The sequence below is a fragment of the Macrosteles quadrilineatus genome, unplaced genomic scaffold, assembly GCF_028750875.1.
Source record: "Macrosteles quadrilineatus isolate MER2022 unplaced genomic scaffold, UCM_ALF_1.0 Scaffold_1__1_contigs__length_201487025, whole genome shotgun sequence".
Lineage (NCBI taxonomy): Eukaryota > Metazoa > Arthropoda > Insecta > Hemiptera > Cicadellidae > Macrosteles > Macrosteles quadrilineatus.
The window spans coordinates 151,740,524-151,755,183 of NW_026542594.1; the positions used below are offsets into that span (position 1 = coordinate 151,740,524).

At 36.5% G+C, this 14,660-nt stretch overlaps 1 protein-coding gene across 1 annotated transcript in view; it reads right to left on the bottom strand.

Annotated features, from left to right (window-relative positions):
- The window catches only part of LOC129001589 (ubiquitin carboxyl-terminal hydrolase 34), a 101,887-nt gene that overhangs the window by 63,916 nt on the left and 23,311 nt on the right, over positions 1–14,660 (bottom strand). The window contains exons 21-30 of the mRNA XM_054428945.1: positions 14,277–14,478; positions 14,080–14,170; positions 13,266–13,493; positions 12,631–12,819; positions 11,544–11,762; positions 10,992–11,088; positions 5,819–5,997; positions 4,725–4,844; positions 1,479–1,642; positions 237–327 (exon numbers count right to left, since the gene is read on the bottom strand). Coding sequence (XP_054284920.1) covers positions 237–327; positions 1,479–1,642; positions 4,725–4,844; positions 5,819–5,997; positions 10,992–11,088; positions 11,544–11,762; positions 12,631–12,819; positions 13,266–13,493; positions 14,080–14,170; positions 14,277–14,478 — 1,580 coding nt within the window. The remainder of the gene's footprint in view (positions 1–236; positions 328–1,478; positions 1,643–4,724; positions 4,845–5,818; positions 5,998–10,991; positions 11,089–11,543; positions 11,763–12,630; positions 12,820–13,265; positions 13,494–14,079; positions 14,171–14,276; positions 14,479–14,660) is intronic.

A 14,660-nucleotide genomic window follows, 5' to 3' on the forward strand; every position in this document is an offset into this window, starting at 1 on the left:
AATTTGCTTAGTCGGCAGGTTTGCTGCAGCAGGGGTATTTTGTATAAATGCTGTATTCTTATGTGTTTGTGTTTTTGTGTCCAAGAAGAGTTTATGTAATTGCTGACGACCTAATACATCAATCAGAATAGTGTTTAACTTCTTAGCAGCAGGAAAAAGCTGTCGTTATTTATAACACAACAGGTATTCTAAACCTTTTTAATATTGAGTAAAATGAGTCCTAGATAGATTAATACCTCTTGTTTGGCAGGCCTCATGACCTCGGCTTTGTCCAGCAAGACCAGGAGATGGGTGAGCATGGACGGTGCATGAGGAGGAGCAGCCAACCTAGAAACCATTTAAAATAAAATTATCCTAGGAATACATAAAGATAACTTAAAATCTGGAACTATTTTCTTAGGAAAGTTAGTTGTATACCCGTTCCTTCTTCCTTGATGTAAAACCATCACTGTGATAGTAGACTGTCAGTACTCCAACTGCACCATAAAGGTCGATTCACACACATCAGTTACGGAACGTCACAGTCCAGTCACTTCAGGCACGTCACAGTTAACAAAAATATTCTTTTATGGATTTTCTATTGCGCTATCTACACTTATCCGTTGCAGTCCCGTCAGTCGCTCTACCGGCATCCGTCAGATAATTTCAGATTTCTTTCCACCGATACTTTTGGATTGTTCGGACGACTGACGGACCGGTTTAAGGTTAGAAAATAGTGTTATTGTTGTTTAAATGGTTGTGTTTATATTTTGAGTACTGTTTGTAACAATCAACAAGATGGACAATGAAAACTTGATAGAATATAGGTTTATAATTTAAAACTTTTGACTGTAAATTACTGTGAATTTTAGAGACGGAAGACTGACTGAAACAAACTGACGGACTATTGACTGAGAAATTGCGAATGCAACTGAGACTGAACTGTTACTGGACTGTAACGGAACTGTGACTGAACTGATATGTGTGAATCGACCTTTAACAGGAACTTGTAATCCTGCCAGTTTTATCTCGGAGCAGATCATTTAAAAAATTAAATTAATAAATTAAATAAGCCTACTGTAAGTTTAGGACGCTTAAGTAGATCTAAAAAAGCCAAATATCTTATATGTGCCAAAAACTATCAATTGGAAAGATTCTATGTGTTTGTTTACTAAATGAGGATCATATCTAACAAATATTGTAACAACATGTAACAATAATTAATTATGAATCCATTATTTGGCATTTAAACTTTTCTTAATAGAGTAATTATTTTAGAGTGTAATTTTTGTGTTAATTTGGCATGATTTTCATTTAGTAGTGAACTGCACTGCAGTTTTAGTTGAGTTATTACAAAAGCTACAATTATTTACAAAAAGAAAAGAAATTGAATTCATCCTTGGTTAACCAATTTAACACAATATATCTGTACAAAATCAAATAAAAGAAATTAATTGATCCAAGCAATGGTTGTTCTTGAGACTTGACCATCAGTTTACCTGTACAGCGCCGTGCAGACTTCCCGACGAACACAAGGTTCAGGCTCCTCAAGTACCAGCCTTCTCAGCCAAGTGTGGAAACCTTCCTCGGCATAAAGAGCCTCCCTCACTCCTGGCACAGTGTAGGCCCAGGACACAATCAGAGCCATGGCGTACTGCACCACCTGGACAACAATCACTTCTTAAAGATTTGATAAAAGCTCTACAAGCCTCGAGCTTATATCAAGCCTAGCATTGTGACACTTGTATAGTTAAATATAAATGTCTAAGTTCATAAAAGGATGATGAAACAAAATAAAATGAAAAAGTGCTTTATTATCACAAAAATATACTATACAAATACACAGCAAATAATAACAAGACATAATCATCTGCATGAGAAGAACAAATTAATCATAAAAATAGCACAGGGTGTCCACCAGGCCAACCAGAAAAAATTCATGAGTAAAAAAAAAATTCCAGGTAGTTTAGGCCGTACTTTTTATACGATGTTGGAACTTAAAATTTCCAACGTGTTTTGCGCCAACTCCCGCAATGCTGTTTTAGCGCTCTAACACAGCTCGCTATTTTAGTTATCGGAAAGAGCATTCTCAGTTAAGGGGGGGGGGGGGGAAATATGATTGCTGTAATATTGCCTAACACAAGTATTCAATTTTTATATATTACTGATTAAATAATCCAAAAATTAAAAACTAATCCTTAAACCTGCAATTTATTAATAACTTCCTAAAAATAGTGATAGCCTATGTTGATACCAAAATTTGTCGAATCTCTGTACAAACACCTGAAAAATAGATTCTTAATGTTGATCATTTCTATTTTACCAAATTTTCTTAAGGATTACTACACCAACCCCTGGCTTTATGTACTTTAATATTGTATAATTTTGGAGTAATGTGTTTTTTCCAAGTGGCCTAGAGAAATAATAATGCAGAAATTACAAAAATTGCACGTAGCCAATTTATGTTTTAAACCCTTCTAAACACATTTCCATTAAATAAATACCAAGTTAAAGGTAAATGAAGATATTACAAAAAAATATAAAAAATCTTTCTAGAAGAATGCCATTTTGAAATTGTTGGTACAGTAAAGCCAAACTCGAGGTTATATTGTAATCATCTAACACAGTCGTAGAGACACCATCATCGTTTTCTGCGATAACTGAAAAATCCTGAATATCTCACTCAGTAACAGAAACATCACCACTGTCTTCCGTGGTCGTGAAAAAATCCTGATATTGTTCAGTGGTAACGGAGACATTATAATTGTCTCCTGCGATCACAGTAAAGTTATCATAATCTTCCTCAATCGTAGCTTAATTCAAATAATTTCCCGCAGTCATCATTTTAAGCAATATTTTTGGACATCATCGTTGTCTCCCGCGGTCACGAAAACGACATCGTCGTCTCCCGCGGTCACGGAGATATCATCGTCGTCTCCCGCGGTCACGGAAACGCCATCGTCGTCTCCCGCGGTCACGGAAATGTCATCGTCGTCTTTCGCGGTCACGGAAACGTCATCGTCGTCTCCCGCGCTCACAGAAACGCCATCGTCGTCTCCCGCGGTCACGGAAACGTCATCGTCCGCATGCACGATCACGGAAACGTCATCGTCGTCTCCTGAAGACACGAAAACGTCATCGTCGTCTCCCGCGGTCACGAAAACGTCATCGTCGTCTCCCGCGGTCACGAAAACGTCATCGTCGTCTCCCGCGGTCACGAAAACGCCATCGTCGTCTCCCACGGTCACGGAAATATCATCGTTGTTTCCCGTGGTCACGGAAACGTCATCGTCGTCTCCCGCGGTCATGGAAACGTCATCGTCGTATTCCGCGGTCACGAAAACGTCATCGTCGTCTCCCGCAGTCACGGAAATTTCATCGTTGACTCCCATGGTCACGGAAACGTCATCGTCGTTTCCCGCAGTCGCGGCAAAAAATTCCCGGTTACATACAAAATTCACGCATAATTCCCGGTTTTTTCCCGGTTCAAAAAAATCACGCATAATTCCCGGTTTTCCCGGAATTCCCAGTCGGTGGACACCCTGTAGCACTTTACAGAAATGGTCATAAGAATGTCTGCCGGGTTGACAACATTTTCAGACAAATGTTATTTTGATACAAATAAAACTAGGAAACTAATTATAATGTCTTGTAACATTTAAAAGCTCCCTTATACAGGGTGGGGCAATGAAAGCGCCCCAATTTATAAGCAGTACAAACTCAATAATATTCACCCTATGGATATAAATAGCACATCAAAACACAGCTTATCTTTTGCCATTTAAACTTAACAAAGTCATTTTTCCATTTCTTGAGAACGAAATCCTGCAAGTGACGTCCTTGTCCTACTTGACATTAGGCACTTGAAAACTCCATCAAATACTCCTCCAGCATTTCTTCAGAAATCACTTTAGTTTTTGGACAATTCTTAGCTTCGGTTCAAGCAAATCTGTGGGGTGACTTTGAAAAACCTCGAACTTCAAGTAGCTTATTAGAAACCCCCCTGTCCAAATAAGGAGCCAACGTAAAGCTTTCAACAACAACAGCTTCCTGGCAAATCTCTTTGGACTTTGAGTTACTGTGACTAGCACTCTTTCAACATTTGCTGGTGTACAAAGAGTTTTGCGGCACCCACCGATTATTTTTGAGGTTTAAGTGTTTATCCTAAATAGTTTTACCCAGTTCACCATTGTTTTCCAATCTGGAACAGTGCCATGTTGACCAAGGATGGAATGTGGTCCAAACAATCTCTGGGTTTTTGCACAAGAACCACTATTTTAAAAATAGGTTTGTACATCAAAATCTCAGTGTTAATAGCCTCGGGCATAATATTTACTAAAATGGCATAGTTTAATTGATGTTTTAAGCACAGCTGATCATTCGTTGTTGCAACAATTAACATGTGACAGCTAAAACAAATTGTGGCGTTCTCATTGCCCCACCCTGTATATACAAACAACACCATGTAATACACACACACACACACAAAATCAAAAATCAAAAGATATGCCTATGACAAAAGAAGCGTTATATGGTGGGGACTTGATTACGTATGTGGTTTTGGTTTCTCTTCTCTTAGTATGGAAACAAGAAACTAAGTTTAAAATATCGAAAAAGTGGAGAACCATGCAAAATTAGTAAAACATACTGGGTCGTACAGCATGCTTTGATACCAGCCTGCTGTTTAGAAATACAGTAATAAGGTTTAACAGTGTGGACATCCCTTATAAATACAGCAGATTTACCTGAGCTCTCCCCCAAAACCCAGTCTTATAATGATTTGGATCTCGTGGCATTGAGGCTTCATACAGAATGCTAGTCAGTCTTGGAATAACAGTCTCTATTTCCATCAAGTGAACCATTGCCTGGAACAAACAATCATATTAAAACGTGACAGAGTTTTTTATTTCAGGATTTTGAATCAACCACTTGACAGATTTTCATGGTTTTTGTGTTGGTTGAAAGAAAGATAATTTGTTTGAACTAACAGCTGGATGGATATAAAAATATTCTATAGAACTATGGAGGTTATTTTATTTAGTCTATGATTTTTCCATTGATTATAGGAAATAAGTAAGATTAGTAGAATTATAAGTAAGACCATTAATTAACAGTGGAACTGCTAACTGGCCATGGGCGATTCAGGTAACATTTACAAGGAATGGGTTTGTTTGATGGTGAACTGATCTGTAGGCACTGTGGTAGGTCAGAGGAGACTAGAAGGATAACACTTGGATATTTGGTAAGAGATAGATACCTTTCCGAGGAGGAATTAATTGGAAGACTACAGGCTTTCATTGGATGCCTGAACCTGTAAGGTCTATCAATAAAACAACTGTCTGGGGTGCGCAATACATCGACTTTTTGGGTGAAGTGCTTTATGGTCTCAGCCTGCCCCTGGTAGATAAGATAACATACATTACTATCGATTTAGGCTATCCAAGGTCAAGGTTGATAACATATTTAGCCTCTGGATCATGTATTTTACAAATACAAGGTTAAATACTTGCAGTGCTGTCGGTGATCCGGGTTTAGGTCAGCTACCTGGGTTTTGAGTTTAAAAATACTCCAAATCCTCTTCATGACAGTACCAGAGGTATTACATCTTTTATTTGCAAGGTAGATTACCAACAAAAGGGTCCAGCTATATTCTGTGAGGTTGTTTGTTGCTCAACAAACATAACAGGATGTAAGAAAACAGAGCAATATCGGTTACAGTTAGGAATAAAACTATATGTACGCCTTTTAATTGCTACATGACTAGTATTAGAAGTTTTAGAAGAAGTTGGTAAGACTTCTGAGATCGAAAATATAAATATATAACTAAGATAATACATACTTGACTTAGTTTTGGTATGACCATTTTATCAGATTTGGCACAACGTTTTCTCTTGTTCTTGGTAGAAAGGCTGGAGACTTCATCACAGTTGTGTGTCATTCCCAGCTGACACAACAACTTGAGCAGACAAGCTAGGCAGTCCTGCTGCCACTCACTGCCACCAGATACTTGTAGCACCCCTGTAGAGCCACACACAATCAAACCACTTTATACTCCTGGGGCTTAAATATAGAACCAAAGAGAAATGTTTCAATCTAATCATTATTTATGTATTTAGTAACTAATAGTTATTAATACTTTAATAGAAATGAAGCAGGAAAAGTCTCGTTGCAGGGGATGATGATGACGGGAATCTTAAAAACTATATTTTGCAATGAACTATATTTAGACAATAGACAATTAGACAAAAGACAATTAATCTTTATTTACACATTCATTAAGAGATTAATTGTAAAAACTATATTTTGCAATGAACTATATTTTGATTTGGAACTAGTATAATATCTGGTGAAGAGTTAGCCAAACAGGAACAGATATTTGCACCCAATCAGAGATATAATATTTGGGTTTTACCATTCGGAAACAACTATGTTAAAAATAGAGGTGTGCAACGGCTTGATTTTAAACCAAACCGAACCTAGCCAACAAGCTTGAGAGATCGAGCACCAAGTCAGATAATTAAGAGGCGGTCGGATAGAGCCCCGTATCCCATATTTTGCAGGCGTCACGAGCAACAACACAGTCCTCCCAAAACAGACTTTTGTAATAGTACCACCCTTGGCCACCAGTTTCGTGGCTGTCGCATAACGGGATCTGAGATTGTTGACAACCCTGTGTTACCTAGAAACTTGAAAGCATCAACTCGACTACCCTCAGCCTGGGTCCTAGCCCTGGTCTATTGTTCCACCGCATGTTTCACTTTCACTGGTTTGCTACCTTCGCTCACCCACCCTTTGCGTGTCAGCAGGTCTCAGTTCGTCACCGCACAATATGCTAATTTTCCACACAAAAAATGTTTTGGAGATACAAATAGCACTTTCAGTAAGACATTTCGATTTATACACTTAATTTAAATATAAAAATACATGATAATGTATACAATTATAAATAATATACTAGTGCTACTGGGCTCAATAATGTAACTACTTGGCCTATCCCATACATTTTAGCGAATTTCCCTGTAATGAGGTAGCTATTACCGTAAGTGGCATGGTAAGACCTACGCCCGGAACCGATTTACTTTTTCATTTTGATGTCCCCAGAGGCCAAAAACACCATTCGTTCAAATTTTTATATATATGTGTGTCCATGAACACGATAACTTGAGTAATTTTTGTCCGATTTTGATGAAATTTTTTTTTTTGAAGGTGTAAGGCGGGAGGCGGGATAAACTTGAATGAGTTTGCGAACCAGCATGATCGGACCATGGGGATGGGGTTTTATGGGGTAAAAATTGGTTTTTCTAATTTTTGACCCTATAAACACAAAATTTCCCAATTTCTCTCCAGGCCTTTATAAAGAGCTTAAAAAAAACAAATAATTCAGTGTATCAAAGTGTTTTTGTACAATTATTGGTTACGGAGAAAATTCACAGTTTTGTAGACTGTAAAAAATAAAATGGTATATGTACACAAACTACAAACATTAAATCACGTAAAAATATGCTCAAACCTATATATATATAAAAAAAAACTACAAATATTGTCCCTAATTATACTACCGTACAATAAAATACCTATGAAAAATACTGAACATGTTTACAAAAGACTGAATATATACGAATGCTTCGCAATATAATGTTACCCGATCGTCTTAGTCCATATTTTATATCTAATGATAGAAGGAATTTCTTTTAGATCTATCAGGCATAGCCCTAACGTAGGCCTGTAATTGAAATTACCTTTCACACTGGTTTAAAATAGTTAAAATACTACATCAACCTCACTACTGCACACTTTATTCAGGTTGAAATTTTCATTTACAAAGGTGCTCTTCTTTTCCACGAAACACTGAGAATTAAGGACATTAATGCGTTATCAACAGACATACTCACAGAAATACAGAATTGAATTAGGGGATTTGCTACGCGTTAACCAAAGCAAATTACAAACAAAATTATTTATTTTAAAGTTGTTATAGTGTCATCAAATTTTATGATAAACGTATTTAGGCCTAATCCTAATCAAACTGTAAAATTGGTGTAAATCCGTTGGCAAATATATAAATAAGTAAATAAATACACAGTCCACAAAACATTGATACGTTGACAACGTAAAGCTTTAAAAATTCATTATGGTTTGCCCAAAAAATCTTTCACTTGATGTGGTATCTTGGTATCAGTATCGAAGTAAAATTCAAATTCATGATGTAGCCCCTGAACTGTTTAATTAGACTAATATGAGGTACGTACCTTTACGTCAACAGTTCAATTGTAGTAAGTAGAACTCACAACATATTTCGCCTATTCAAATCTATTCAAACAGTATCGAAGTTATTAATCCCCCTTGGTTTTGGATTTTTTTTTCGAAAATCAAAGTTATTTCCCATTAATAGCATTATTTGTAAGCAGCTTTTAATGTTAACATATTAATGACAGTTTGAAGAATAACCCTTATCCAAACAAAGGGTTCTTATTTGAAAGATTACGTAATCTCTAAACGATGATCGGTATATTCCCAGCACTGAGCACTATACAACACTGATTCACGGCCTTTTCCCCGGTTATCAAAACTCAAGAACAATCGTTGCACTTGCGATTAATTAAACCGGCTAAGTAAGGCACAACGTTTTTAATCCCACTTGGTTTGGATGCTTACAAAACTTGATCGGAAATGGTTGCGGTATTTGTAAACAGTATTTAATGTAAACATATCATATGTGATAGCTAGAAGTGAGAACTAATCCAAATAGCTGATCGTTACTTCATAAAATTTAATAGTAAACATTGGAAGAAAATTTGACAAAAATCGAACAAAATTGGGGTTTTGATGGTTTGTTATTTTGTTTTCAAGGAAGTGGGGCCATGTTTTTATGGATGGGCACTTGGGGTTTTATCTTAGCTCGAATATTATAGACCTAAAACGGGACATCGCAATTCCAAGATAATCCATGAGTCAGAAGCCGGCTTGGCTACGACGCAGTGCTGGTCCGGAGGGTGGATTTGGTTCCTGGAAGACCTTAATCGTATATACCACGTATGTCAGAAAATGCTTTTGTTCCACTGGACCTTGTTTTCATTCTGGGAAATAGTTTGTATCAAACCGTGTATTGCAGCAGCTGTCTTAACACAGCTAAGTCCGTAATTAACGTACTAAGTATGACCAAAAGAGACGTTTATTCTAACGGAACTTGTTTTATATTGATGAATAGTTTGTATCAAACCGGGTGTTGTAGAACTACTTTTATCTCTGATGACAGTAATATTTTAATACAACGGTAAATACATAGTCCGAAAATATTAGATTCTTAGATTCCTGTGAATTAAATATCATCATTTCCTTGGCATTATAATACATCAGGGATGTAACGACATAACGTTATTTATTTATTTAAACAGATCTGTGGCCAGTTTAAATGAATTGTATTTGGCGCGGTTTGAAAACGTGCTCTGCAGTCCACAATCGACTGTGCTGCCATCGGCCGGGACATCGTCGAACTAGTACTCAGTCGGCAAGCAAGGCTTTTTTGCAAGCTTTTACAAAAAAATACAAAACTTAATGTTAACCATCGAAAAATAAATATCTGTCACACTCAATACACTAATGAATATATACTCTTCAATATGGCGTTTGAACCAGAATTGTTTATAGTGCCAGTCATTTTATATTTTAGCAGAAAGTATTGCAATTCCTAATGGGAAATGTAAGAAATTATTTATTTTATGTCCGGCTTATAATTAAACATCATGATTTTTATATTGTACAGTCTTAATCCTACATACATTTACAATGTTTTGAGTGTGGGAAATAATTTTTGGAACACGGATAGACCAGAAAACGAGGAATTTTTATATGCGCCCCATGTTAAAGTGACGGCCAGTGTCGGCAGCCGAGAATCTCTGTCCGACCGCCTCTTAAGCTTGAGCCGTGCTCTTTAGTCTATTATCGCAATAATTTCTAAATTCTTTTTCATTTAAAGAATGTGAAGTGACATTATTTTATTTTAAATTAAGTTCCTTGTTTCATCATCCTTTTATGTACCTAAACATTATATTTAACAGGAGATCAATAATCTATAATTTAAAAAAAGATTTTTGCAAATTAACTTACTATATGGTATATATGAGGTTACATTACCTAAATCACCAAGTGTGATGTCACAGCAAATGTGTAATGGTTTCTAATTAGTATTAATATTTGAATAGTTGTGGTTGCTATTGGTCAGATGTGCTGTGAAGTTAGATTTCTGTACACTGGTGGCTTTAGGCAAATGTTCTTTAAACCTCTTTTCAAATGATCGTCCTGTTTGAGCTGGATGTAGAACTTCTCGTAGTCGTCACATGTTATTTTGCATACACTACATTTCTTATTTTCAGAAAAGGACATAGATTAACCGCATTGGAAAATTATCAGATTTATAAAGCTACAAAGAACCAGGCTCAAAATTCGAATGACAAATGTTTTTTCCAGTCAAATGCATTGTTTGAATCCCTCATAAAACTAAAGAGCTCACAGCTAGATGATACAGGTGGCAGAGGACAAAGTCCAAGTTGATAAACCAGGAAGCGGCATACCATCAGTCGAGTCTCGGCATGCGAGCAGATCTGTACTATGTGACGACCGTTTACCAGGAATTAGTTAGAAGGCCTTTTTTAAATGTATTTTTGTACCGGTAATGTGCTTTGTACGTGTGTGTTGGAAAGACTGTGACGTGACCTGTGGCTAGGTTCAGACAAGTTTTTGTAAGATTTGACAATGACGCTTTAACGTCAAAACGCATGTAATTCTAATCTTTGGACTTACATGGATCACTTGGCGATTAAGTAACCTCATATATATTATATAACAGTGATTCAGAAAAACGTCAAACAACATGAAGTTATTATATGGCATTACGACAAATTCATTACATAAAACTGCTCGAGGTGAGCTCAGCTTGATAGAAAATCTCAGGCTAACAACCTCCAGCTAACAACTCAAAAAGTAACATAAGTAGTGTACATAATCAACTTTACCTGACATAAAAATATCAAACAAGTGGCGAAGTCCTCCATTTTGTACAAACATTTCACTCCAAGGACTTTCAGAGGAACTTTCTTCATCTGTGTTTATCTGTAAACAATATGGAAGTATTAAAACTGTTAGACTCAAAATTGTAGCTCTTGTTAACCTTAGTAGTAATTTCTTTAACAAAATTTAAAATCACTTACATTTCATGAGCAATATAAAACCTAAAACTAAAATTTACCTAAAATTTTAATAAGCTGCCTTCAATAATAAAAGAAATTATTTGCATATCAACATTTAAGAAAACACTTAAGACATGGCTCATGGAGAAAGCATTTTATTTACTTGAATATTTTTTTAAGGTTGTTGTTTGTTACAATATAAAAAATTAAATTAAATTAAATGTTTATTCGTCACACAGAATTTACATAGTTAATTGTGTTACATCCCCTTTCAAACACACAATGCACTAGCACTACTGTTGATGAATGCTAGATTACTGTGCAGAACATACCATTTGTTTGGTTTAAAAGAAGCTTTTTGTACATTATTAAACTTACAGACTTCTTATGCAGGGAGGAGTTTCTGTTGAGACTCTCTACGATGTACAGTGAGTACATGAGTTTCTGAGGACTGGCTGGATCCAGCAGATGTTGTAGCTTGCACTCAGAGTCCAGTTTCTGGAAGCCGTCCAGCAGCGTGGGGCTGGTGGGCAGCAGTATGAGGATGTCCCACACTCTCCGAGACAACACCTGCGCCTTGGTGTGGGGAATGTGATGCTGCAACAACCACAAGTGTGTCACTACAGTATTGTCAGAATAGCGCTATGATTGTGATTGTTTTGATGGTTAGAGTGGCTGGTAACAACATGGTGTCAACAAAACTGACTCCTTAAAATCCCATTTAATTTTGGTATTTTGCCGAAGGTACTTAAAGCATTTTTACCAACAGATATTTCCTGCTGCTTAACTTATGTGAAGAGACTTGTATAAGCTTTTACTGGTGTAAAACACAAATACAGTTAATGTATTAAAAACCTTATGATTATATTATTGATTATTGGCACCAATTTTTGTGCTGAAAAGACAATAAATATGGTTGCCTGACTCTGTTTGAGCTAATGCAACGACATACATGTTACCAGAAACGGTACAATAATTTCTTATCAGCAAGATGCTCGCCAGTGGCCTGATGTAATGTGTTGATTTACCTATTATGACTTGTACATTTAATTGTTTCAACATTGCATTAATTATTATCCTACATACAAATTTTCAACAAAGTTTCCGTATAACTCCCACACTACACATGATTCCTGTAACATGAACACCCTGTTTGTATTGTATTATTATCAGTATACAACACTATTAAAATACTTATTACAATACTGTACAAAAGAAAGCATAAATTGTTTTCTGAAGATTAAGTTGGTTCAGTGCCAACCATACAATACCATACTGCAGTCCATTGTTACTGTTACTATAACTGTATTGTTTTATATAATGTGAGTACTTATACACACACAAAATGGATCATGTTTTACTAATTCAAATGTGGAAAAAAAGGAAGGTTAATTCTTCATTTTACAAGATTTACTAAGACTACATGCCAAATGTTTATGTTCACAGGAGGTTTAGAATCACTTACTCCGCCCTTGACTTGAGTTTTCATGGCACTGAGGGTCTGCATCAGAGTGAACAGTTGCTCAAAGTAGTTAGGCAGCAGCAGCAACACAGTAGGCAGACTCTCTCGAGGAGGAGGAGGCAACATGGACGGAGTGTCCCCTGAGTCACCTCGCTTCTTCTGTCTTGAAGCACCCACTGAGATGTACACCATCTGAACACAATGACCAAATGTATCAATATTGATAGTAGTAACACCAGGGATTTGCCGTCCCCAACAAAAAACTATTCCAGAAAATAAATTTAACTTTTATCTCATTATTTCAAAATCAAATGCTAACTCAAAGTTATTTTTTATACAACTAAAGTAAAAGTTCTGTGCTTGTAGAATATTGGCTTTACCTACTAAAATCATGACTTCGTCCATAAACATGTATTAATTTTAGATTTCTCATTATGTATTGTTAATTATATTAGGCAAAGAAAATTTTAAACTGTATTCACTTGAAGTAATGAAAAAAATAAGGGGATTATTATTTGTTTCCCCAAGGATACCAACAAGTGTGGATCATTTGAACACCTACATTTTATCCCCAAAGAAAGCAATATTCAATATAATGTTTCTTCCTATTCTTATGTATATTAGAATAGGAAAAAGACCTGGTTGTCTTTGAAGCCAATCTCGCCGAGTGTTTTCTCGTCAAACTCAATGGTGAGTTCCTGGCCCTGGGTGATGATGCGGATGGGTCCGTCGCTGAGAGCGGTAGAAGGCTTGTGACTCAGTGTCTCCCACCAGACTGTTACTTCAGCTCTCAACTCTGCCACATAGTCTGTGCTCAACATCTCTATGCTGACTTTGTCCTGAACTCCTGCTGGCTGCACCACTACCTACACACACATACACGATAGATAAAAAAACATTCTTGCAGGAAATCCAATGACTGATGAAGCACAATGCTATTTTTATAAATAGCCCAAGAAGAAGTCACAATTTCCATAAAAACTGTGCTGCTCCTGACACAATTCAATTTCCAAGTCTTCAAATTTTAACATGAGTGTGAATTTTTTACAATAACCCAAATGGGAAATACAATACCCAAATACTTGAGATATTAGTCAGCAAGTTTGCTATTAAAGGGTCTCTACTACATTCTGAATAAAAAATTTGAATGGACAATTCCCATACATATAAGGACCTTTGTCGGTGCAAATACAGAATATATGTGCTCCTAACCAACAAGTGATTGATAAAATTAATGCCCATTAAAAATTTAAGGACATAGTCTCTGGCATTTAAGGACATTTCATGGCCAGTCCAAAATTAAGTACGATTCCCGGATTTGGATTTCCCGATAGGTAGACACCCTGTTTTACAGTGTTATTGGTTATCAAATTTCCTACTCAATTCAACATTTAACTAATAAGGGAATACTGACACAACAATAAAAATAGACTCCTCGAAGAACATGTTTACCTTGAGTACAGCTCCCCTCTCCCTCTCTCCTATAACATGGCTTCCTAGACTTTGGCCCTCTATAGTCCAGCGCCGTAGATGGTAAGCATACCTGTGAAACAATTACATCATGATCATGTATAAGTTCTGTGGGATCAATGGGTGACATGAATTTACATGTAAGACTACATACATGGTATATTAGATCTTAGGTTTACCTGCGTTTGAAAGTGTCAAGATGAGTGTTGAGCAGCAGTAAGGCTCGTTGTATACATAGAAGGCTGGCCTCCTCGTGGTTGTGTAGGTCCTGAGTGGCTTGTGCCAAGTTGGCCATACACTGTGACACAAACTCAGACTCCTGCTCCAGCTGGCGACCCATGTAGTAGTTGTTGAGATACTGGATGGCAGCCATACTCACATCTAGACACAAACAATACTTAAGTCACACGACTTTAAACTACCACTAATTATTGTCATTAAAATTTAAATCAAATAGTACAAATTAGTACTGAATGTAATACAGTATTAACACAGATTTTTAGCCTGATGGTAGCTTACAGAATACTGCAATCCTTAGTACAACGGAAGGATATAGAGGCTGA